The 25,664-nt window shown below is 34.9% G+C and overlaps 1 protein-coding gene and 1 non-coding gene across 4 annotated transcripts; one reads left to right on the forward strand and one right to left on the reverse strand.

Annotated features, from left to right (window-relative positions):
* Positions 1-1,552: 1,552 nt before the first annotated feature.
* LOC107951289 (DEAD-box ATP-dependent RNA helicase 50) lies at positions 1,553-15,200 on the forward strand. Of its 3 annotated transcripts, XM_016886285.2 has the most exons (9): positions 1,728-1,857; positions 1,958-2,249; positions 2,354-2,766; positions 2,973-3,167; positions 4,171-4,358; positions 12,818-13,031; positions 14,054-14,182; positions 14,286-14,461; positions 14,611-15,200. In XM_016886285.2, the coding sequence occupies exons 2-9, from the start codon at positions 1,994-1,996 to the stop codon at positions 14,834-14,836; spliced, it is 1,797 nt and encodes a 598-aa protein (XP_016741774.1). In that variant the 5' UTR covers positions 1,728-1,857; positions 1,958-1,993; the 3' UTR covers positions 14,837-15,200. The 3 variants fall into 3 exon arrangements, with proteins under 3 accessions (XP_016741775.1, XP_016741773.1, XP_016741774.1); XM_016886286.2 differs by having other exon boundaries at positions 1,553-2,249; positions 2,378-2,766; XM_016886284.2 differs by having other exon boundaries at positions 1,720-2,249.
* Positions 15,201-20,081: 4,881 nt separating this feature from the next.
* On the reverse strand, positions 20,082-20,188 carry LOC121217187 (small nucleolar RNA R71). Its single transcript, XR_005913344.1, has one exon. It is a non-coding gene; the product is annotated as a small nucleolar RNA R71 (small nucleolar RNA).
* Positions 20,189-25,664: the final 5,476 nt, after the last annotated feature.

Here is a 25,664-nt window from a genome sequence, read left to right on the forward strand (position 1 = left end):
TATGATTTTGGGTGTTGAGACCTTGGGACATGTGGAGAGATAAAGGAATGTCAAGCTAAGCTCCATTTACTGGGACATGTTGGTGTATAGGAGAGTGCATAGCTTCGCACTGCACTTGTAGGATATGTTATAATGACTCTTTGAGTCATTTTGAAGCATTATAAGGAGATCCGCATATTCAACAGAAAAGTTAAGATAAGTGTGTTAAGACAAGTGTGAGAGCATATCTTACGTTTCCCAGCCATTCCGATAAGACAAGTATGTGAGCGTGTTTCATGTTGTATAAAATCTGTTTTCAAACAAGAACAAGTTAAGTTTTTAAGTACGCTTTTCAATAAGTAAATGCCAAATTGTTTTTACAAACTTATATTTTTTGAGAAACAGGATTCACGAACTAGGTCTCATAACCTTTTCTGCAAACCCAGCATGTAATATGATTTTTCAAAGTAAGTCTTCCTTATGTTAAAAACTCTGTATTTTAAGCATATTCTGCTGATTCCTGATTATTCATTGAGTTTGTAATGAACTCACTCACTCCTCTCTTACTTTGCAGTAAGTAGGTCGCAAATGGTAGTGGCGAGGTAGATGACTTGGCGAGGCTCATCTCTAAACAGATGACACCAATCAAAATGTGCCACGTGGCACTTCCATCCAATCACAATATGTCACATGGCAATTAAGTTTATTTTAAATAAAAACATTAAAGTTAAATTGAAAAAAGTACATTTAACTTTAAGTCACTGTTGATCAATCATTAACTATCATTGATCATCAACATGATGCTATTAGAGCATACAACATGTCTTTCTTCTTTATTTTTTTTACTATTATAGATGTTATTTTGATTAAAAAATTAAAAAAATCATATATAATTAATTTAATTAATTTAATTTTTTATAAAATTATAAAATATGTAAATATAAATTTTTTAAAAGTCAAAATAATATTTAAAAATTAAATTTTTTAAAAAAGGAGTTTAAATTTTAAAAAAATTCAAAAATAAAAATTAAATTTTGAAAAATATATATACTAGAAAAAATCTTAAATTTTTTTGAATTTAGATATATTGTTTTTGAATTTTTAAAATTTAAATTTTTTGAAAAAATAAAATTTATGATAAATTTTCTAAAATATATATATTTGAAAATTTAATTTTTTTATTTTTTAAAATTTAAATATATATTTAAATTTTTCTATATTATTTTGAATTTTTAAAGATTATATTTATATTTTTTTATAATTTTAGAAATTTTAATTTTTAAAATTTTTTTGAATTACTTATAAGTTATATGATTTTTTTAATCTTTATAATATATATAATATTAAAAATAAAAATGGAATGCGTGACACGTTCTAATAATGTTGCATAAATGGTCAATAACAGTTCGATCAATGTTTGGTTAATGGTGAGCAAGGTTGGTCAATGTTCAATCAACGATGAGTTAAAGTCAAAAAAAAATTTAATTTTAATTTAATATTTTTATTTTTAATAAACTTAATTATCAAGTTACATAACTTATTGGTTAGAAGTATCATGTGATACATTTTAACTAGTCTCGGGTGATAATTGATTTTTTAACATCTTTAAAGAAAGCTAAGTAAAAAATGATATTTTAAGTACTTGAAACAAAAAAGTATTTAGATATTAAAGTGAGAAATTAAGGATACATTAAAGGTAAATTGCGTATCAAAAAGCTTATTTTTTAGTATATGATTTTTTTGAACTATAATTTTGATATTTTGAAAATTAGATAATGATAAGAAACGCAGGATATGATATATGTATAGCGCGGAGAAGAGGAAAGATAATTTCAAAAATTGTGCAACATATCTGAGAAGGCTTAATTGAAATCGAAGGAAGGATAAATTTATTTATTTATTTTTCTTTTTGAAGTGCTGACATGCTAATTATCTATCTAGATTGATTGTTGATTTTTGCCTTAAAAATAAATCACAGCTTAGGAAGAGGAATCAGGAGCAAAGTTGCAGGGAAATGTCGGCGAATGGTTGTTTTCCAAATATTATTACAGCAACTCCTCCATTATTGGGATGGCATCGTAACCATACGGTGACGTCCCTGGAAACACCGGCTAATTACTGCCACTTCCACCTGCGTTGCTTCATTCGTTGTGCCGCTTCGACTCACCCCATCACCGACCACCTATTATTATCTCATTCTGATTCTGATTCTGGCTCTGATTGGAGCCTCTCACCTAGTCCTAATACTAACCCTAACCCTAATTCAGCAGGTTCGTTTTCGCTTTCTACTGTTCTCACACACTTCTTCATCTGTTCTTCATTTTCTATTATTATTACTGTCATTTCAGAATGCTAAACTTGTGACTACTGCTAGCAACCAACAAAAACTGTTCCGCAGACTCAGGTTCAAAGGGATTGACGGCGGGTTTCACGGGACTTAAAGCAAAAAGAGTAAAAGCCCTTGTCAAGAAGATAAAACAAGAAGAAAAAAGCATTGGTGATGATAATAATGATGATAATAGAGGAGTTTCAGAGGGAGGTAGTTACCCCAAAAATGCTGAACCAGAGCGCTCATTTGCAATTTCTCACTTTCGAGGTTGGGCTGATGGTGGATCCATCAGTAAGCCTAAATTGAACTCACCTCACCTTCCAAAGAAATATCTTACTCTATCTACTGGTGCTGGGAGTGACCTTTTTAGTCGAAAAACCTTTGCCAATTTGGGTTGCAGTGAATACATGATTAAATCTTTAAAACAACAGCTTTTCCTGCGCCCTTCACATATTCAGGTATTAGTATTACTAATTTCCCAGGAAATCTTGATCCAGTAAACATTGTAGCCACTTCCGAGTTTTTTTTGTTGTCTCAACTCTCAAGAGTTGATCTACTTTAAATGGATTGTGAGATAGACATTAATCAATGAAACTACTACTTGGTTTAATTTGTAAAAAAACATTTAGCATATAAAATAAAATAAAATCTTGGATTACTGCAGGCAAAGGCTTTTGGACCTGTTATTGAGGGACAGAGCTGTATTATAGCTGATCAAAGTGGCTCAGGGAAGACATTAGCATACCTTGCACCCTTAGTCCAGCGTCTTAGGGAAGAAGAACTCCAAGGAGTCAGCAAGTCATCCTCTGGTAGCCCTCGTGCAGTTATAATTGTACCAACGGCTGAATTGGCATCTCAGGTCAATATCTAGTCTCATTTTCCTTTTGATGTACTTCCCTGCTTGCTGCGTTAAACAATAGGTATTTATGTTACCAATTAGCATTGTGCCCTCACTCATCAGTGGTCTGTACTTTCTCAATCAATCTGTTCTGAGTATAGCTAGGAGTAATTTATTTGTTTGAAACTTGGGTTGCATTATCTTTCTAGCTGTAGAGTTGAAGATCACTAAATTCCTCCTTGAGCAATATGCCTCCAGGTCCAGTATTGGAAGCTTTAAACTCTTAATCCTTCTCTATTAATCCCTTTAGCAGAGTCTATAGTCAAGGTTTAAAGTTACTTCCATTTATATTCCAACTGGAAATAGAAAAAAAAAAAAAATTGGAAGAGTTGAAAATGCAGCTGAGATAAGGGAAAAACAAGAATTGACAGGTCTACATAATTCTTTTATTTCATTCTAGCAGAAAGTTTTGATCATATTGGTGTGCCAAAAATTGTTGATCAGATCATTGTATCGAGTTTTGAATGACAGGTTTATGATTAATGCTTTCTTTTATAGGGAAAGCATCTTGTAATTTTTGACTATGATTGAGGAGTTTCTTCTATATGCCTTTGGTCTGTCTATTGGCTTGGCAATTGAAAATTACTTGTCAGGGCATGCTTTGCTGTTCTTAACAATAACTTTTTGTTGGATTTAGTTCATTCATGCATTAGTTCTTCTTCACTCTACTGTTTTTTTAAATACGAGTAGTTGAATGTCCGCATAAAGGAAAAATAGTATAATTGTGCAAAACCATTGAATTAAAATTCACAATTGTTACTCCACAGGTATAGTGACTTCAAGTTATATGCTTAAGGAGTGTAAAGTTGCTTACTTGATATTTAAGAGAAATTCATAATGTTAGTGCACTTTGCTTACTTGTAAAATGAATACTTGTTGCTGCTATGCAAAGTTGCATGCAATCTTGTAGGAATCCTCTCAATGGCGATGTAGTGGTTGCTTATTGCAAGTAAAACTTTTGCAGGTCTTGAATAGTTGTCGGTCATTGTCAAAATTTGGGGTTCCATTCAGATCTATGGTTGTGACAGGTGGTTTTCGACAAAAAACTCAATTGGAAAATCTAGAGCAAAGTGTTGATGTTTTAATAGCAACACCAGGTCGTTTCATGTTCCTAATTAAAGAAGGCTTCTTGCAGTTAGCAAATCTTAGGAGGTAAGTTAAATGTCCCTTCAAATTACTTCATTTATTTACCTTAATTATATTCAAGTGTCATGTGGTCTTGAAATTTCTTGGGCATTCTAAGTGGGACATTTTAATACTAATATATCTATTATATCAATTGTATATTATTCCCTGTTCTCGATATCCTTGCTTTACCTTCCTTATTTTAATAAAAAGTGCCAGAGCATACATGATAATTTATATCGCTGCATAAAGTTTAGTTTAATTTGGTGAGAGATTACATTTAAGCTCTGGGTGGGTGATACGACAGTGGAGTAGGATCGAAATTCAAGTTGTGGAAGAAAGGAAAAATCGAGTTGGAATAGGAAAAACACTTTCTTGGTGACCAAGTAACCTGAAACGTACAGGGGCCAAGAGAGATTAGGTTAATTTGGCAATAAGCAAAACAAGAGAAAGAAGGAAATTCAAGAACTAATAATTAAAGATCAAGAGGATTTAGAAGGTAGGAGGATTGGATCGTGAATGGAGAACATGTTATTGAAGAGATATTGATGGAAACAAGCTGCCAAAAATTCCAGATTTGAGTTAGCAACAAGGACCAACTCAAACAAAGCAAAAACAAAATAAAATAATGGAGAAGGAAGAATGATTTGATAATCAATAAGAACGCAAGAATCGAAAGTAGGAAGCTTTTGAGGCCAAAGAATTGGTTCTTGGAGAGAAATAAGGTTGTTCAAACAGACCTGAAATAAAGAGACCAAAACAGATTAGTAAATCAACGAAAATAGATTAGAAAATCAATGAAAATAAGGAAAAAAACAAAGGAAAACATAAAAAGGAGGGTTTGGTTGGAGAAGAAAGCCCAAGAACTTCCTTGATGAGAAAGAAACCAATCTTGAGAAATAAAATTTATTAAACCAGGTTAGAAAAAATTGATCAAAAACTGGTTAGAAATTGATCAAATAATTCGAGAAAAACAAAGGAAAGACCATAGAAGAAGCAATTGGTTGAAAAGGGAAGAGAGATCTCATACAAAGATTTGATCTTGGGAGCAAATCAACAAGAACCAAAGTTGCTTTGATGGTTTCTTGATTTGAAAATTAACAAATAGCAAGGAACAAGTCAGATTTAATCCAATTGAATATTAAAGAAAAGCAAAGAGGAAAAAAGCAATTAGTGAAGAGATGAAGGGAAAACTTTGGATCTTAAAACCTGAAATTGAAACACAAGAAATAGTATTAGAAAAAGATTCAAATAAACCCAATCAAGATTGATAAAGATTGTGGAGAGGTGGGAAAAGATTTGAATGAAGATGGATAATAGGCGATGTCGTATGGAATCCTTTGAAGAAGAATCTTTAGCAAACATCACAAATGGCTTTAATCAACCCCTTAGGACGACCACCTAGTAAATTGAAGGGTGAAAAATGATTTTCCATTACTTTTGGAAGAAACCTAGATAAATACATCTACAAATCACGAGAGAAATTGTGCAAAGAGAGAAACTTTAAAAGTTCTATTAATCAAAATATGAATGGTGTGTATAATGAGAGGGACGACAGCCTATATATAAGCAAAAACTAGGGTAAAACTAAGAGTGCTCTTACCCTAACAACAAGTAACAGGTAAAGAGTTGATGAAAAAATAAAACCAAGTATAAACTACTTAGGTGAAATTCGGGCAACCAATTAATGCATGGTCATGGACTGAATTTCGACAAAATAAACATAATAATGAGCTTAAATAAAGTTTGTCCCTAAACCCCAATTAAAAAATAAGTTTAAACTCTTGTAATTCTTTAGTCACATGCTGAGTTTAGACTTCAGTTGTTTGGATTTGGATCTTGTGATTGAGCCTTGAAGGAAATTGAACTCGTTTTCATTATGAGCTTGAGATTAGGTTGTGGAGCTCACGTCATTCCCCTTTTTCTCAAAAGGATTTGTCTTCGAATCTATACAGTCAATGAAAAATCAATCACATTAAAAGTAGCATTGACATTATGCTCACAAGGTAGATTGATTTGATAGGCATAGTCATTGATCTTTCTGAGTACTTGAGAAGGCCCATCCTCTTGTGGGTCTAATTTGGTATTTTGCTTGACAAAATATCTCTCCTTTCCCATATGAAGCCAAATCCAAACATCGGGTTTAAATACCACAAGCTTCTGCCCTTTATTGGCCTTAATGACATTAGTTTGGTTCGTTTTATCAATTCATTTCCTCGCTTTCTCATGTAAACTAATTTAGCTTTTCGTTCATCATCTATGCTAGTAATTTTATCAAGAGGTAAAGACATAAGATCAAGTACAGTTAAAGAGTTAAAATCGTAAACAATTTTGAAATGGGAGTAATTGATAGAATGAATAGCTCAATTACATGCAAATTTTACAAATGGTAAACATTCTTCTCAAATTTGAAGATTCTTACTTGCCACGGCTTAGTAAAGCCCCTAAAATACAATTTTTATCTGTTTGTGGGTGGCAAGTTGTAGAAAAGAGTAGTTTAGTACCGATTTTGCCCCACAACTTTCCTAAAGTGACTTAATAATTTGACATCACGATCAGAAATAGTAGTGCGAGGAATGCCATGTAAATACATTACTCGAAAAAGTAAGTTGCAACATGAAAAGCGTCATCTGTCTTGTGGTATGGAATAGAGTGAGCAATTTCGAGAACTTATTGACAACAATGAAAACACTATCTCTATTGCGGTTAGGTCGAGTTAAAACCAAAATAAAATCAATGGAAATATCAATCCAAATAGAAGTAGGAGTAGGAAGTGGCGTGTATACACCGTGTGACATTACCTTGGATTTAGCCATTTTACATGCAATGCACTTAGAACAAACTTTTTCGATGTCTTTGTGCATATGAGGGGCAAAAAGAATTGGTGTTGTAGCACATCAAGTGTTTTAGCTACAGCAAAATGTCTCATAAGTCACCTTTTATGTGCCTCTCCAACTAGTAATTCCCTTGGCGAGCAATGAGGCACGCATAATTGATTTTGCCTAAATAGAATCATATCTGTAAGATAAAACTTGTCAAAGGCATCTTTGCCGCAAGAATTAAAAATGGATGCAAAATGAAAATCATTAGTGTACCATTCCTTAATGTGTCAAACCTTAATATTCGAGCATTCAAAGTAGTGATTAAGGAATACCTTCGTGATAATGCGTCTGCAACAATATTGCCCTTATTGACTTTATATTTTATCACATATGAAAAGAATTTGATGAATTCAACCCATTGTGCATGTCTTTTACTCAACTTACCTTGTCCTTTTAGTCATTTTAAGAACTCGTGATACGTATGAATGATGAACTCTTTGGGTAGCATAGTGTTGCCAAATCTCAAGAGCTCCAACATATGCCAAAAGCTGTTTTTCTTATGTCAAGTAATTCAGTTGTATGCCATTGAGTTTTTCATTGAAGTAAGCAGTTGGGCGTTTATCTTGCATTAGAACCGCTCCTATGCTACTTGATGCATCATATTCCAATTTGGAAGTATTATAAAAATTAGGTAATTTTAAAATTGGAGCTGAAAATAACTTGATCTTTAAAGGCTTGAAAAACCTTCTCTTGTGCGACACCTCATTGAGAAACCCAACATATTTTTGATTATTTCAGTCAAAGGTGCGGCTAAGGTGGAAAAGTTTTCACAAATTGTCTATAAAATCTTGCTAAACTGTGGAAAGATCACACTTCGATAATCTATTTCGGAATAGGCCACTTACGAATTGCTTTTACATTATCTTCATCTGCATGTATATTCTATGCACTTACAATAAAACTTAATAAAATAAGCTTGTCACTATAAAAAGTGCACTTCTCAAGGTTAGCAAACAATTGCTTAGTTTGTAAAACATCCAACACAAATTTAACTTGAGAAACATGCAGTTCTAATGAAGTAGAATAAATTAAAATATCGCCGAATGAATCAGCTATGAACTTACTCAAATAAGGCTATAAAACATGATTTGTTAAGCCAATGAACGTACTAGGGTCACGGAGTTAGAATTTTAATCTAGCAATCTGTGCTACTTTAGCCGATTCCTTCATTTTAAATACGCCTAAGTCAGCTTAACTCCTAACAATTAAGGATTCTCGTAGAATTCCTCTAATATACCAATTTATATAGCGGAAGTAACATAAAACTAAAATAATGCTAAAAAAACAGACTAGTCACAAAAGAACAATGCACGAGAGGTGTTTGAGTAAACGCTCTCAAAGAATTCTTTCTCTTGAGAATTTAGGATATAGTGGATCAATGAATGACTTAAAATTGAGGGGAGGCTCTCTTTTTTTAGTTGAGCTCCCCCAAATCTAATGGTTTAGCTAAGTTTACATCGATGGACTAGATAAAGTTTATCCCTACAATCAAGAGATTTGCAATATTTATACAACCAAATTTAATCTTATCAGATATTATTTTATTCAATTTTTTAAGATTAATTTTTTTATTTACCAAGGTAGTCTAATTTTCTATATTTGTTTCATTAGACCTATGGACAGACTTTTCTAATAATTCTTTGAATCGAGTTAGTTCTCATGGGTCAAATGACCCCCATCTAACTAATAGACTTCTATGGGGTGCATTTTGTGTGATGGTCACGGGTTTTACACTTTGGCCTGTAACATTTTCCCCCACTTATTTTCGCAATGCTCTCATTGCGCCTTCGGAATGACACTGATTTGATTCGCCTCTAAAATTTCTCAACGTCTTAACTTTTTCTTAACTAGTCACACTATTGGGTTGTCCCGCTCCTCAAAACTTTCATCTCGGCTTCCGTCACCTCTTAGTTCAATCTGTTACACTTGTTGGTACATCTCGCTCACAAGAGTCCAGAACTCTTACTTGCTCACATTTTGACTTGTTTCGATCTGAATCCTCTTAATTCACACATTTAGGCTTTGACATGCCTACAACTCCTCGACTTCCTCGCTTTAAAAATTTAAAAGGGCCCTTACGTTCTTGCCACGCCAACAAGTTCAAATGCAAAACACTACCAAAGTATTTGAAATGTACCTTACTCGCAACATCTACTCGACTCGACTTTCCAGTTTGCATCACCAGTTTCCCAAAGTCTAATGCACAACTCACCTCTCCCTTAGGTGGTAGCTCTTCTGAAGATTCAACAGAAATGAGTCTCATTGATTTTAGCTTCAATGTTTGTATTGTAATTTCTTTCTCTAAGTTCGATACAGTACTCACCTTTTCCTTGGGTGGAAGCCTCTTCGACAACACAGCAAACTCCATCGTTTTCCTCGAATTGAGCCTTATTGGTCCTAACTTTAATATTTGCATCGCCAATTTTTTCTCTAAGTTAGATGCACAATTCACCTCTTCCTTGGGTGGAAGCCCTTCCGACTACTTAACAAGTTTTGTTATTGTCTCTCTCTTGATCACAACTAACTTGAATTTTTCTGGACAATTCTGCAACTCATGTGAACCACAACACAAGAAGCATTTCATTCACTTTCTTGTTTCTATTTGCCTTCTTGGCTTCGACACTTCCCATGGTCGAACCAATTCTCATTAGCGCTTTGTCTGATCTATTGTCCACTTCAACGATAAATTTCTTTGGAAAGTTCTGCTACCTATGTGGACCATGACACAAGAAACACTCCATTGGCTTCTTTTCGCTCTTTTTGACTTTTTTGGTTTCGACACCCCTTGCGCTCGAACAAGGTTTTCTGGCCTTACCTTCCAGCTTGTCATCTTTCAAAAGGTCTGATCTCTTACCCTTCTTTTTCTTCGGATTGGGTTATCTCTTCCCAACTCGTGGTTTCCCCCACATACGCCCCTTTCCTTGGACTCGAAAGACTTCAGCTTGATTACAGACTTCGCTAACGTCATGGCTTTCGATAGCTTTTGGACACATTGTTTCAATGTTTGTCTGGCCCACGACTTTAACCCATTCTTGAATGCAAGAAACGCCTCATTGTCGTTCATTTCTAAAATTTGGAGTATAAGTTCTTTAAACTCTCGAACATACTTCTTAGCAATGCCTCGTTGCGCAAGTCGTCTCAACTTTTATCTAATCTTTCAACTCATGCTGGAACTCTTTCAAATCCAATGGAACAATGGATACAAAATACAATGAAACAATGGGTGATTTACAACTGAGGGGGAGGCTCACTGTTTATAGTTGAGCTCTCCCGAATCCAACAGTCTAGTTAAATTTACATTGATGGACGAGATAAGTTTATCTCTACAATTAACGGATTTATAAGATTTATACAATCAAATTTAATCTTATTAGATATTCTTCTCAATCTTCAAAGGTTAGTTTTCTCTATTTACCAAGGTAGTCTAATTTTTTATATCTGTTTTATTGGGCCACCCAGACTTTAAATGGACAGGCTTTTTCAATAGTTCTTTAAATCGGGCTAGTTCTCGTGGGTCAAATGATTCCCATCTAACTGATAAACCTACATGGGATGCATTTTGTGCGATGGTCACAGGCTTTGCACTTCTGTCCGTGACACTAAGGGCGTTTGTCAAACCAAAGGGTATGACAAGCCATTCATACAAACCAAAAATAGTTTTGAAGGTTGTTTTTCATTCGTCTCCATTTGAATTTGATAATAATCACTTTTTAAATCAATCTTTGTGAAAATATAAGAACCATAAAATTTATCAAACATATTAGCAAAATGTGAAATTGGATGCCTATTCTTGGCAGTAATTCGGTTGATTAGTCTACAATCAATACACATGCGATACATATCATCTTTCGTTGGCACAAAAAATACTAGGATGACACAAGGACTTAGGCTTTAAAAAATGTGTCCTTTTTCAAAAAATTCCTCCTTTTTTTATCCCTTTGTCTCTTCAGGGTTGCTATGGTAGTCGATCTATTTGGAATTATTGATCCTGGCACCTCCATTGCTTGCTAAATATGCATTAGTGGATTGCTAGGGTAAAACATTATATGCGAAACAAAGAAAGAAAGGAAAAAATAAGCTCTAAGATTGTGATGTTTTTCAAATTGGATTGTGGATTTTAGGACTTGCTATTAACAGTTACCTTTGAACTATGTGTAATGAAATTAAACCGATAGCATTAGAATGATGCATTTGCATCCATATCAATGGTGCCTTTTTGATGGAAACTATTTTGATGGTTATTAGAGACCAATTTCAAAATGCACCTTGGTTAGTAGTTCCTGGCATGGGTTCATATTTTGAATGGCTTTGCTTGACATGAAGAATGAAAAGAAGCAAGGATGAAAAATATGTTAATTAAATGGTTAAGCTCATAACCACTTTTACCTTGTAATTTAATCATTAAATTAACTAGTGTTTCATCCTCCCTCCTTTTTGTCCTTTGTACCAAGTAAAGCCTAAGAGAGAGGCTGTAGACTAATAAGCTATTTAGCCATAAAGCTACAATAGTGGAATTCCAATGTGTTGTTTTTGCTTCTAGAAATACTTCACCCTTAACTTTTTGGTAATACTCTGCAAAGTTCTAAAGATCTCAAAAAGAAAGTTCCAAGAACACTCAAGAAACATTATCTTAAGGAAGATTGCTACTTGTGCTAACACTTAACTTTTGGGAAACATTATCTTTAGTATGATTGCTACTTTGTCTAATAAAACAAGTTGCATGCTTTAAAATGCGAGGCAAAATATGTCGGTGTTAAAAAAATTTCTTTTGCAACCACCATCTATCTCATTTGGATTGAAACAAACAAGTCTTCCTATAGGGAAATTGAGGTTATGGTTGTGAAAAAGTATAAGGTTTGTGTCATCGAATTATTTGAAATGTCTTCTTACATATATATTAAATGATATTGCTTTTAATCTTGCCACTAACAATCAAGGAATTTGTAGATGTTTACTTTTAGAGATCTTACTTATCCAAAGTAAAGGGAAAAAAAGGAAAAGAAAAAAAAAAAGAAACATGGGTACCAAATTTACCAATTTGTTTAGTTTGGTAGTTCAAAGTTACTGCCTATATTTGAACGAGTGATAATTTTGCTTTGTATTGGTTCTAAATGGTCCAAATAAAGGGTCAAATACAATGTTATCAAGAAATGTTATCAAAGTGGACTTAGTTGTCAAGTTCAGGGCCAAAAATTATATTATTTTAGTTTATAATATAGAAACTGAATGAATAAATGGTTAAAAGGAAAGGATCTAAGATTAATGTAATAAAGTAACCTTTTTCTTTAAATAATTTCATTTAAATGCATATACTAAGTAGCTTTTCAGCACATTTTCATTGTAAGTTCCATTTTCTTAATTGAATTATCGAACATGTTAAAAATATCAAACCATTGAAAATTTAAATTCTCAATGATTCTTGGTTTTTCTTGTTGCATAAATTCATTCATTCATCCAAAACAAAGGCATTTTGAGATTTTTCATGCATAGCGTCATAATGCAAAGGGTACCAATTTTTATTAGTTTTGTCCATAGAGGTGGCAAGGATCTAATTTTAACAGTTTTTGCCAAGAATAATTGTGTTATCAATTGCCTGTATTGCAGTGCGGTTTTTGATGAAGTGGATATACTTTTTAATGATGAGGATTTCAAGGTTGCATTGCAATGTTTGATAGACTCTTCACCTGTCGTAACACAATATCTATTCGTCACTGCAACTTTGCCAGTAGAAATATACAACAGGCTGGTTGAATTTTTTCCTGATACTAAAGTGATAATGGGACCTGGCATGCATCATATAAGCTCTGGTCTTGAGGAGGTTGGCTTCTTTTTTTGCTTTTACCAAGTTTGTGTCTTTAACTATTTTGTTTTTTTACTTGCTCCTTTGATGCCTTTGATATTGGAATCAGAATTTCCAATTTGATCTATGTTATGAGCTTGGTCTTTTTTGTATTAATCTTCGTTATTGAATAACATTTTATGTTCACTCCAAACTGAGAACTCTTATTTCTTTTGAAACAATTCCTAGCCCGAACCAGTATCACCCACTTTCTTATTTTGTCCATGGATAGAGATGCTGCTCAGCTGCTACCTGCTAGAAGTAGGGACCATAATTGTTGATGTACTTGACTATATGAATTTTTTCTCGAAACAGTGAGTAATTTTCAAAACCATAACTAATGGGATTTGTCATGATTTTAACATGTAAAAGTACACTTATGACAGATTGAGTTCATTATTAAGTGCTCTTAATGAGTGTTCGTAATGATGAAGTATAAGAAGAGTGCCTTTCAGCAAGTATTATAGGGATCTGGTGAACCAGAAGTACTTATTTGGTCAATAAAGCCACTAAGAAATAGTTACCTAAATACTCCCCCAACTTTTCAAAATTACAATAACTTATAACAAGCGGTTTGTTTACTTACTTTTTAATGCTAAGTCCTTTTAACATATGAGAAATAAGAACTGGTTTCCTCTTGTGTGGGGTTGAAGAGTTTCCTCTTATAAAATTTTGAAGGTCTAATAGCACTTGACTAGTAAATGCAGAGGAATATATGTTTCATGCATGTTGGGTTTAACTGGCTTCCACTTAAGGAGGAAATTTTGGAACTCTTATCGTCATGTGTAGGTACAAATCCCATGTCTATAATATCTACGATAGCTTGAACATATCGTTTGATATGAAAGTGTGCATTTTTCTGCAATCTATTTTGGCATTTCTAGGTCTGCAATAATGAATAAGATCTACCTAGTTAAAGATAGGGCTGATCTGTGTGCCTCTAGAATCATTAATATGTATTCTTAATTTAATGAATACTAAAATCCAGCCTGCACCTGCAGGTTCTTGTGGATTGCAGTGGAGAAGGGACTTTCAAAACTCCTGATACAGCTTTTCTTAATAAGAAGACTGCCCTTCTGAAGCTTGTGGAAGAAAGCCCAGTTTCCAAAACCATTGTTTTCTGCAACAAGGTATGCATGCGTGAGCCGTGAAGGATAGCTTTCCTACTTGTAATTTCATGATGAGATCATTGCAGATCTATCCTATCTTGACATTTTTTTTCACCATTATCAGATTGAAACATGCAGAAAAGTTGAGAATGTACTAAAACGTTTTGATAGGAAAGGAACTCATGTGCGAATCCTACCTTTTCATGCTGCTCTGGCACAAGAAACACGGCTTATAAACATGAAGGAATTTACTCATTCTCAACCTAGAGGAGATTCTTTGATTTTGGTTTGCACTGATAGGTAGTGTTTCCCAGTTTTTCCAGTATTATCTTCTTCTGCTTCATTTGCTCCACTACTTGTTCATGAAGATATAGCCTGTCTCTCTCGTATGTGCTGGGTTAAAAGATGTCCGATTTCATAAAATAATATGCTTCTAAAATTGATGGCAGAGCATCGCGCGGAATAGACTTTGCCGGTGTGGATCATGTTGTGCTTTTCGACTTCCCTCGTGATCCTAGTGAATATGTGCGCCGTGTTGGACGAACTGCCAGAGGAGCTGGGGGAAAGGGTAAGGCATTCATTTTTGTTGTTGGCAAACAAGTTCCTCTTGCACGGAAGATAATTGAAAGAAACCAAAAGGGTCATCCATTGCATGAGGTGCCAGCTGCCTTTTGAAATGATGAAATGAGTTGGGGTTAATAAGGTTGGTTTGTTCAGTGGGTGCTTGGCATTTCCGTGCTAAATTTACATCAGCTTAGGGTTTAGTTCGGGAAGAATTTTCCTTTTCCTAATAGTAAGGGGTTAGGACAATGGGGCTTGGTTTTCCTTTTCTCCCCCTATATTGTTGTTATTTCTATTATTATACCTAACAAGGTGAAGGGGCTTGTTATTAGACCTCGTTGAGGACAATTTACAGTTTATATATACACATGTATTGTACTTGAAGGATACACTGTACAAGTTAGAATAAAACTTGTAATGTTGATGTAATTTAAAAATTTTAAATTGACATAATGATAAGTTTAGTATATATTTTTTATTTATTTGATTATATTTTGAGTTAAATTTAGTTATTGACGTTTTGAACAGAGTAAAATTATTTTTTTAAATAAAAATGTTGATTAAAATATTTATCTTTTTTAACGATGCTGTGACAATTTGTGTATTAGCCCATATGCAATTTATATTAACATAATTATTTATTTATTTTATATATCATGACAACATATAATTTAAAATTTATAGAAATATTCAAAAATAAGAAAAATTAAAAATTAAAAACATATATATATATAAAAAGTTCATAAAATTAAAAAAAAAATGAAATGAAGCATATGTGAATTGTTATGTGGTCATGTTTCAAAATTTAACATTTTAGTTTGTATTTTCGTTAAGATGAACATTAATTTGTCTCTTTTTTAAATAGTTGGTCAAATTTGACTATTTAAAAGATTGAAGGCTTTTAGCTAAAGAAAATTGATAAAAGATATCAATATTATACGCTAAATTTAAGACTGATTTTTAAATTTATTAGTAACAATTGTAAAATAAAAGAGAAAATAAAGAATTTTTTAATTATTACTTTACTTAAATAATATACAATAATTAAGATAAATTAAAAATTAGAAAAAAATAATGTTCTTCCTAAATAATAATTACAAGTGTTAAAAAATTAATTTATTTAAAAAATGGTCCTTATAATTCAAACATATAGAAAATTGTTATACTTTTACCCCGACCTAGACACGTGGCATCATGAAAAGCATCATGGAAGCACTTACGGATGACCCTTTGATTTACACCACTCAATTGGTCACTAAATGAAAAGCTATGTATGTATGTATGTATGTATGTATGTATGTATGTATGTATGTAGGTAGGTAGGTAGCTAGGTAGGTAGGTAGGTATGCATAAACTAAGGACTCTCTAGTATCCAAATACACAAATACATGAATTTCATACTCTTGTTAAATAGAAATAATGTGAAGTTGTTAATTGCAAAATGAGCTAAGCCACTGATTTTGAGTTAATCTACGCGCAAAAACAATGACGCATTAAGCATAAAGCTCAACAAGAACTAATATGAAAAAAACATGAATTTTACCTTGTTCAAAATAAAGAATAGCCAAGAAGAAATAAAATGAAGTTAGAAAGCTATCATCAACCAAAGCACAAATCACTTGAATGAATCACTATAATGAACATAAACATCACAATATGGAGAAAAACATTTAAATGATTAACATACATATTTGTGAACACTTCATCATTTTTATTACTGAAATTTAATTCGTTTGCCTTGGTAATCTTAATGTAATAAGTTTTGGACACTTGGGTTCAACCAAACACCAATACATTGAGTTGCTTTGAAGTGCACCCAACCGAATACTAAATCCCTTAGGGATTTCACTATGCACATATGTCCCATGCCATAAGGCAAGTTTCATTATCTTCTCACTAAACGATGTTTTCACAACTAAGTGCATTCACTAACATTATTGGCACCAATCGTATCCTAACTCTTTCTTAAACTTGCAAGGGAAAGTGTCTTATGTACTTTAAAATATATATATAGTAAACTCCTTTTTTAAGTAGGATTGATAATGTCATACATAAATTAACACTTGTAACTCGTTATATTATTCACGAAGATTAACATCAATAATTCACTTCCATGAAGTAATATTCAATATCACTCTTCATTATAAATATACATACATATACCATTTTTTACATAAGGGCACATTCTAACATCCTCTCATACTCACTTTCCTTATGAAGATGACAATAACATTACTTACACACCCTTAATTCAAGACTTATGAACATTGCATAATTCTCAACACTAACATTTGTTTACTTTAAATAAATGCAATTAACACTCAATACTCACTATTATTATACATATAGTTAAAATATCATAATAAAGGTAAATCATAATTTTTTTCAAAAGATCTTACCAATCAAATTAAACAAAATATGAATTTCTTCTTCCCCCTCTAATCTACAAGCCTCCCCATGCTTTTATTTGTAGCTCCCTTTCTATCTCTTCTACTTTAATAATAAATAAAAATACCCATATTAATGGTATCATTAAATGGTCATATTAATGGATCATCAAATAACTAGAAGCTCCCAAATATAAAATGAGACGAAAAGAAAGAAGAAAACATAGACTCTTACCATTAACCCTACTTTTTCACGCTAACTTAGTGTACGCTCACTTGATTACAAACCTTAGATGAGTGGGTGACCATGTATGTATGTGTACAATAAACACACAAAAATACTTAACAATTCAATGCGGTTTTATTGCAAGTATACGATGTTAACTTGTAATATAAAATCTTGTTTACGACGAAACATTGAAGCATTCCGAGGATCGAATCTTAGAGAGATTTACGAATAACTTAGATACTAGATGCTTCCCATGCTAAGGAAAATCTATTGGCTTACTAGGTTTCTGAGTTATTAAGGGAATTTGTAACATCCTGAAATAGATTGAGCAAGTTGGATTTTGCCAGTGGTTTGGCGAACAGGTGTCCTCTAGAAGACTTTCAACAAAGTTCACCAATAGATTTGGTGAGAAGTGTATGCCTAAAGACGTGGTAAGGAGGGTTCACCAGTATTAAGCGAGCTGAGTTCGCCAGTTGGATTGCAAACTAGGGGTTTGCCAGTTGGTTTGGCAAGTTGGGGTTTAAAAGCAGGTTTGGCGAGCTGGGGGTTCGCCAGTTGGTTTGCGAACTGTTGTTTGCCAGTATAAGTAGAGTTATACTTGAATAGGAGGTTGATTTGTATTCATGTAACATTTTCCCTAAGTCAAGTAGGCTATCATAAGAGTACTAAAACACTTAATGCCTATAAATTAAGCCCTTTCCATGGAAAATTGTCTCATCGATTATTTTATTGTCATTAGGTTTCTATTTAGAACCTAGCTCTTAGAAATCAAGGCAAATGATAAACCGTAATTTATACATATTTTTATCCCATGCTCAACATATTTATGGATGGTTTCTCTTTAGATTTGGTGAATTCGATGCTCCTAATCCTTTAATTTCATGTTTCATACTTAGGTGAGCATAGGAGAGTAAAAAGAGCGAGAAACGGGCCGAAAACGGAGAAAATAGACCCACATAGGAAATCAACACCGCCTAGACTTCCTCACGCGGGCGTGTCCCTATCGAGCCCAAGTATAACCCTATTCAGAAAAGGCCAATTTTGAGGGCTCTTGGGCATTCTAAAGCCTATTTAAACACCTGAGGAGGCACTTAGGAGGAAGACGCGGAGTAGGAAGAAGGGAATTGCTCAAGGAAAGCCGATTGATCCATCTCAGAAACCGGATTCATCATCAAGACTGAAGATCTCCCTTCAAGTTCCTTCAGGAGTTTTGGGTTTTCTTATGTTTTGTTATCTTCATGCTTTTGAGATGTTTTCTTTCATAAGTATGAACTAAACCCCCTAAATACCTAAGGGGAATGAAACCTAAGACAGATATTGTTATTATTATCTGAATTGTATGATAAATATTTGACTTATTCTTAATTATGTGTTCTTAATTCTTGTTTTAATATTCCAGGATATTGATTCAAGTTAATGCTCTTATTTAGAGGAGGAATAGACCCTGTCTAAGAGTAAATTTGTCATAATTAAGTGGAGTTGATTGGACGCCTAGAGATAGGGTGATAAGATTTTGCTGGATTAGGGTGAAACCTAATAAGGGGATCCATAGATCGAGTTAATACAACACTAGGGTATTAATTAGAAAGAGATTTCAATTAATCAACCTAGGGTTAGACGTTATTAGTTTCGAGAGAGATAATAATATAACTTAGGGATTTCAACGGATCAAGTCAAATGAATAAATCGTCTGATTTAGAGTCAAGTAACAAGTGAAGTCTAGGTGGATTTTTCCTTAGGTATTATCTTAATCAATCGAATTTTCTAAAAAGTATTTTCCCAAATTTTCTTTCCGTGCATTCTTAGTTTAGTAATTAGTTTAGATAACCAAATCCCTTAGATTTTAGGCTAGATAATAAAAAGAAGGTAATTACTAGTGCTCTTGGTTCCTTTGGGTTTGACAATCCGGTCTTGCTAATGCTATACTACTGTTCGATAGGTACACTTGCCTTCATTGTGATAATAGTTAGTTTCAAGAACGATTAATTATAAATATTTAAAACATGTCGCAAATATCACGTATCAAGTTTTTGGCGCTGTTGCTGGGGAACTAAGATATTAGGAACACTCGATTTTTATTACTTTAGCCATTTTACCTTTATTGCAATTTTAATTTTAATTTTCTTTTCTAATTCTTCATTTATTTTCTTCTGATAGGTTTTTCTTGTTTATGACCAGAAGAAACCCGTCAGGACCATTACTATTTGATAGTGAGATCGACTGCACAATTCGTAAAAACTGAAGAGAAATAAGGCGAAGGCTAAGATACATAGAAGAAGAGAAAGAGGACGATACTTCAACCACAACTGAAGAGATGGCAGAAAACTAAGAAAACCCGCTACCTCCTGCGATTCCTGTTAATCAGAATCCTGCTCTGCGCACTATGTATGATTATGCTAAAACTTCTTTATCAGGAACTGAATCGAGCATAGTTAGACCTGCTGTAGCTGCAAATACTTTTGAACTGAAACCTAACACAATTCAAATGATACAGCAATTTGTTTAGTTTGATGGTTTGCAGGACAAAGATCCCAACTCTCACTTGGCAAACTTTTTGGAACCATGTGATACATTTAAAATTAATGACGTTTCTGATGACGCCATTCGCCTTCGATTATTCCCTTTTTCATTGAGAAACAAAGCTAAACAATGGTTGAATTCGTTACCACGAGGGTCAATCACTACTTGGGAACAAATGGCCGAAAATTTTTTATTAAAATATTTTTCGCCGGCTAAAACGACTAAATTACGTAATGATATCTCTTCTTTTGTAAAGATGGATCTAGAAACACTCTATGATGAATGGGAGAGATACAAGGACCTCTTGAGAAGATGCCCTCACCATGGGTTACCACTCTGGCTACAGGTTCAAATGTTTCATAATGGCCTGAATCCTTCGACTCGACAAATGGTTGATGCAGCCACTGGTGGGATTGTCAATAATAAAACACCTGAAGATGCTTATGAATTTATAGAAGAGATTTCACTGAATAATTATCAGTGGAAAGTCATGAGGACAAAGCCAATGAAAGCAGTCGATGTTTTTAACGTTGATTCAGTCATCATGATCTCCAATCAGGTAGAACTTTTGAATAAAAAAATTGACGGTTTTCTTGGTTCTTCACAAGTTTACCTAGTAATGCAGTGTGAAGCAAGTGGAGGTGGATCGAGCAATCCAGAATACCCATCTATGGCTACAATATGGAGAACGAGCAGTTAAATTACATGGGTAATTATCCTCAATCTCAAATAATCCTTATAGTAATACTTACAATGCAGGTTGGAGGAACCACCCAAATTTCTCATGGGAAGGCCAAGAAAATCAGCGACCACCACCACCTCCCGGCTTCCAACAACCACCCTACCAACAAGAGAAAAAGCCGAACCTTGAGGAGATGCTAAAAAAGTTCATCTCAGTGTCAGAAACTCATTTTCAGAATACCGAGATAGCACTTAAAAATCAACAAGCGTCGATCCAAGGGCTTGAAACTTAGATAGGTCAGCTCGCTAAATTGATATCTGAACGACCACAAGGTAGCCTACCGAGTAAGACTAAATCTAACCCAAGGGAGAAAATCAATGAAATTACCATTCAAGATGAGGAAGGGTTAGTTGCACCTAAACCAGAACAGAGGCAAGAAACTGTGGTAAGTAAAGGTAAGGGTGAGGTGAACCACAATGACCAAAAATCGGTAAGTAAAGAGTACAAACCTCGTGTGCCATACCCAAACGCCACAAGGAAAAATAGTAAAGAAGAACAATTTGGTAAATTCCTTAAATTATTAAAGAAGTTACATATTAACTTACCGTTTATTGAAGCTCTTTCGCAGATGCCAAACACAGTTAAATTCTTAAAAGAGCTTTTAACAAATAAGCGGAAGTTGGATGAGGCGCCGCATGTGGAACTAAATGCGGTTTGCTCAGCCATACTACAGAATAAGCTGGCCAACAAATTAAAAGATCCAAAGAGTTTTACGATTCCCTGTTTAATTGGTAGCCTAGATGTTAATAATGCTTTGGCTGATTTAGGGGCTAGTGTCAATGTCATGCCTTACAAAATGTTTAAACAACTAGGTCTTGGGAAACCCAAACAAATTAGAATGAGTATTCAATTAGCCAATAAAACAATCAGATTTCCTAGGGGGATTATTGAAGATGTACTCATTAAAATTGACAAATTTATATTCCCAGTTGATTTCGTTGTTCTAGACATAGAAGAGGATAGTAACATTCCTTTAATTTTAGGGAGGCCCTTTTTAGCAACTGCTAGAACAATAATTGATGTTGGCACAGGTGAACTCACACTTCGTGTGGGAGACTACACAATCACCCTTCAAGCTCGTAATTCGAGTAACACATCAAAAATTGAATGTGGTTGTATAAATCATTCTACTAAAACTGACCATGTGGTGCAACCTACTTTGCAGGAAATAAGTGTGAAAAACCTACACGAGCCATGTTCAAGCAACAACAAATGACCTATCTATGAAGAACGAAGGCTACAAATCGAGGAACTAGATGAATGGCGGATACAGAAACTTAGAACACCTGATAAATAGAAACCGAGTCAGGACGAGCTCAATACATCACCAAATCAACTTAAGGTTGGAGACAAAGTACTACTAGATGCAACAGATCCTCGTATTTCCACTTCTGAACCTAATGAAGAAATTCCTCTCACTGTACTCAGTATTTTCCCACATGGTATAGTCGAGGTAATTCACCCTAAATTTGAAACTTTTAAAGTAAACAATACTCGTCTTAAACCTTATATTGATAAAGTTGATAGCAAGGATGAGGAATGTAAACTCCTCGAGCCACCATGATCACACACCAGAGAGGTAAGTCAAGCTTAGACTATAAATAAGCACTTCTCGGGAGGCAACCCGAGCATTAACAGTAATGATTTATTTAAATTCTAGTTTTTCACATCTAACATACTAACCGAGTCTTGAAACATAGGGTTTTTTGATCCACACGGCCAGGCACACGAGCATGCCTTAAGCCGTGCACACACCATAGGAGGAGACACGGCCGTGCGATACGGCCGTGTGAAAATAGGGCAAAAAATTTTCCCCAACACGGCATGCGATAAGTCGCCACGGCCATGTGATAAGGCTATGAGCGAAACTACCAAACCAACACGGGCGTGCGACATGCCCTTGTTTTGAAACCGTGGGTGAACCTGTCAATTTAGCACAGGAGTTCGACGTGCCTGTGCCCAGCCCCTATGGTCAACACTGTCAAACTAACACGGGCGTGGGCTATCATACATAGGCGTAGGAGAAGTGAACGAAGCAAGACACAATCGTGCGATACGGCCATGTGCACCCACACGCCCAAGTAACACGGGCGTGGGGCGAATGTTAGACGTGCCTAAATTTAAAAAATCACGAAACACACGGGCAAAAATTAGGGCACACGGGCGTGCCCCATAGCCGTGTGCCCAAAAATATATATAAACCCTCACTATTCATCATCTCCCTCCCCAAAAATCCCTAACCCTAGCCACTGCAACTCCATACGCCCTACTTGCCACGCCCGTGCGCCGCCTACAACACTGTTTTCGATGACCCAAGCTTCTCCCTTTTGCGTTTGTTTTCATTTTTTTCACTATATTTTCTTTAAATATTTTGCCTATTTCATGATTTCTCTGATCCATTTGACTATCTTAAGTGAATATTCATAGTAGAATAATAATACTCATGCTTGTCATTAAAGAATATTACCATTTTTCATACTACATTCATCCATCTTTCTCGTTTCCATGGATTTTATGCTTACCCACATGCACTCATGCATTATATATTCCCGTAGCATTATTCTCATAGTCATATTTTAATAACTTAATATATTTTCTTTAATTCTTTTAGTTTTGTTTACTTCATCTAGCACGTGAGTCTCATGAAATATTTCTATTTAGTTTTGTTTTTCCATGCTATTCTTGGGACATATCGGTTGATCTTCGACTTTTCAATGCAAATATACAATGTCATCCTCACGTGGTAAGAAAACCGTTGTCCCCGCCTCGAAAAAAAAGAAAGGAGCAGCAACATCCTCGAGTCCTATTGCTGAGATCTGTCACCCTTTCTTTGAGTTCCCCTTGGGACCCTAGGAGGAGCTATTTCAGACATTACGGGCTCGACCCCTAGGTGTGGGCCACTGCATTGACTGGGCCGCACTTGAACAGATTCAATTGGCTGACGTGGTCTGAGCCTTCATGACGACTGACTCGTGGGGGCTCTTCTTTGAGATCGTGAAGCTGACGTATCTCGAGTTCACATTGGAACTCTGCTCGACATTCTATCTTCAGGCCGTCATGACCAACTTCGACAATCCTAGAACGGTCTAGTTCTGCTTTGGTGGTCCAGTGTGCCAGTTGAGCGGACTCGAGTTTGGGATTGCACTAGGGCTGTTCACGGAGGAGTTCATGGACTACAATGAACTCGACACCCTCTACCGCCACATTCACTACTCTCCCTCAAAGTGGTGGAAGGACCTCGTACCTACCTCGACCACCTACGATCCTAGCCGCTCCAAGGCATCGGCTCTCCCTCTATCCTTGAGGTACCTACAAGCCATCTTGGCTCACACTCTGGTGGGACGACGAGAGAGCACCAGCGTCGTCACCACCCACGACACCTATTTCTTATGGAGCATAGCGAACAGGCATGTCCTCGACCTTGCCTACTTCATCGCCCTCGCCATCCGCCATCAGACGGAGCGACATTGGATGGGGGGTCATCTCTATCGAGCCCTATGTGACTCGATTGGCACGACACTTCGGGCTCCTCAACATAGGGCACAATCATCCTCCCTCACTCTCATCAGCCACATGTCCCCAAAGGGCATCTCGAGCATGCTAAACAGAAGGATGATGAAGAAACGATGTGGCACTTACCCTCCTCAGTACCGCTCGTCCAGTCCACCGAGGAGGAAGACCCAGAGGACATTACTGATGATGTCCCTTCACGTCATGAGAACCCACCGTCTCAGCCACCACCTATCCATCGTCCAGTTCATGCGGTGGCTTCATACTCTGACATCCCTGAGTGCCTTACACGATTTGAGCAGCAATGTTTTTAGCGCTTTGATCACATTGATGCGACCCTACATCAGATTTCATCACCACCACCTCGCGAACCATCCAGCGATGACGATGTTTAAAATTTTATTATTTTATTATTTTTATTTTCACTTTTATCTTTATTTATCTTATTTAAGTACTTTTTATTTCATTTTCCATTATTATTATTTTAATTTTAATTTTTATAATTTTTATTGAGTAATTTATAGTTTTGGCTATTTCATTACGAGTAGTTGTGCTTCCTTATATTTCCTAAAAAGTTCCTGATTTTATCACAGTTATAAAAAGCTCTAAAGCTCATCATTGCATAGGAACTAAAAACTCCACTGGTAAAGGTTCTCCACGACTACCATGTCCTACTCGACCACGGCCATTGCGACCACCAGATATAATATTCTTTTGGCGCAGGACTTATGGAGTAATGAACCTCTACCACCACCGGAGTATCCTCCTCCACTCTCATCATTGCCTTGGCCGATTATTCTCCATAACTCCAAATCAAGGAGTTCATTCATCATTCAGGAAGTTTCACTTCTCTCCCTATCTTATGATTATTTATCTATATTTTTCAATATATCTATCTTTGTACATTGAGGGCGATGTACATCTTAAGTGTGTGGGGGTCTTTCATATCACATTAGAAATCCCTAAATTTTGTCTTATTCTCACGTGAATCACTCATATCACTATTAGAATGAATTTTAATTAATTTATTATTTTTATTGATATGTCTTGAATTAAAACATAGGCATTTATGCATTGATTGTTTAAACTTTAAGACATTAGGTAATCAAGCACGATAAGTTGATTTTTGAAGAATTATAAACTTTTAGGTTGTTTCCCTAAGTTTAGGTATTATCGTGAGTTGAAATTCACAAGTTTAAACATCAAAAAGCCATAATCTTTGTGAGATCTTGAGCCTTTAGAGCATATTTTATTTCTTTCATGCTCACTTTTATTATGAGTGCGTCAGTATTGATTTGTTATTCTAGAACTTGCTTGATTTTGCATATCAAGACCACACCATTTGATTTGATATGTCAAGATGATAAAGGCACTTAGGTTTAACCCATTCACTCCACAAAAGCCTACCTTCATAATTAACCTTTAGTGAACCCCTTTGAGCCTAACAAGCCATTAATTGATTTACCCTCAATATTAACCCATAACCCATTATTGTTGAAATCCCCTAATTTGATCCCTATTTTTGTCGAGATTTTATTTGAACTAATTGCTTAG

Source organism: Gossypium hirsutum, chromosome A02 (assembly GCF_007990345.1).
Source record: "Gossypium hirsutum isolate 1008001.06 chromosome A02, Gossypium_hirsutum_v2.1, whole genome shotgun sequence".
Lineage (NCBI taxonomy): Eukaryota > Viridiplantae > Streptophyta > Magnoliopsida > Malvales > Malvaceae > Gossypium > Gossypium hirsutum.

Excerpts from the sequence above, each read along its gene's own strand:
- LOC107951289 (XM_016886284.2), top strand. The coding sequence starts at position 1,994 with ATGTCGGCGAATGGTTGTTTTCCAAATATTATTACAGCAACTCCTCCA. Across the intron at positions 2,767-2,972 it reads TGCGCCCTTCACATATTCAG|GCAAAGGCTTTTGGACCTGT; the intron begins GTATTAGTATTA and ends GGATTACTGCAG. Across the intron at positions 13,032-14,053 it reads TAAGCTCTGGTCTTGAGGAG|GTTCTTGTGGATTGCAGTGG; the intron begins GTTGGCTTCTTT and ends CTGCACCTGCAG.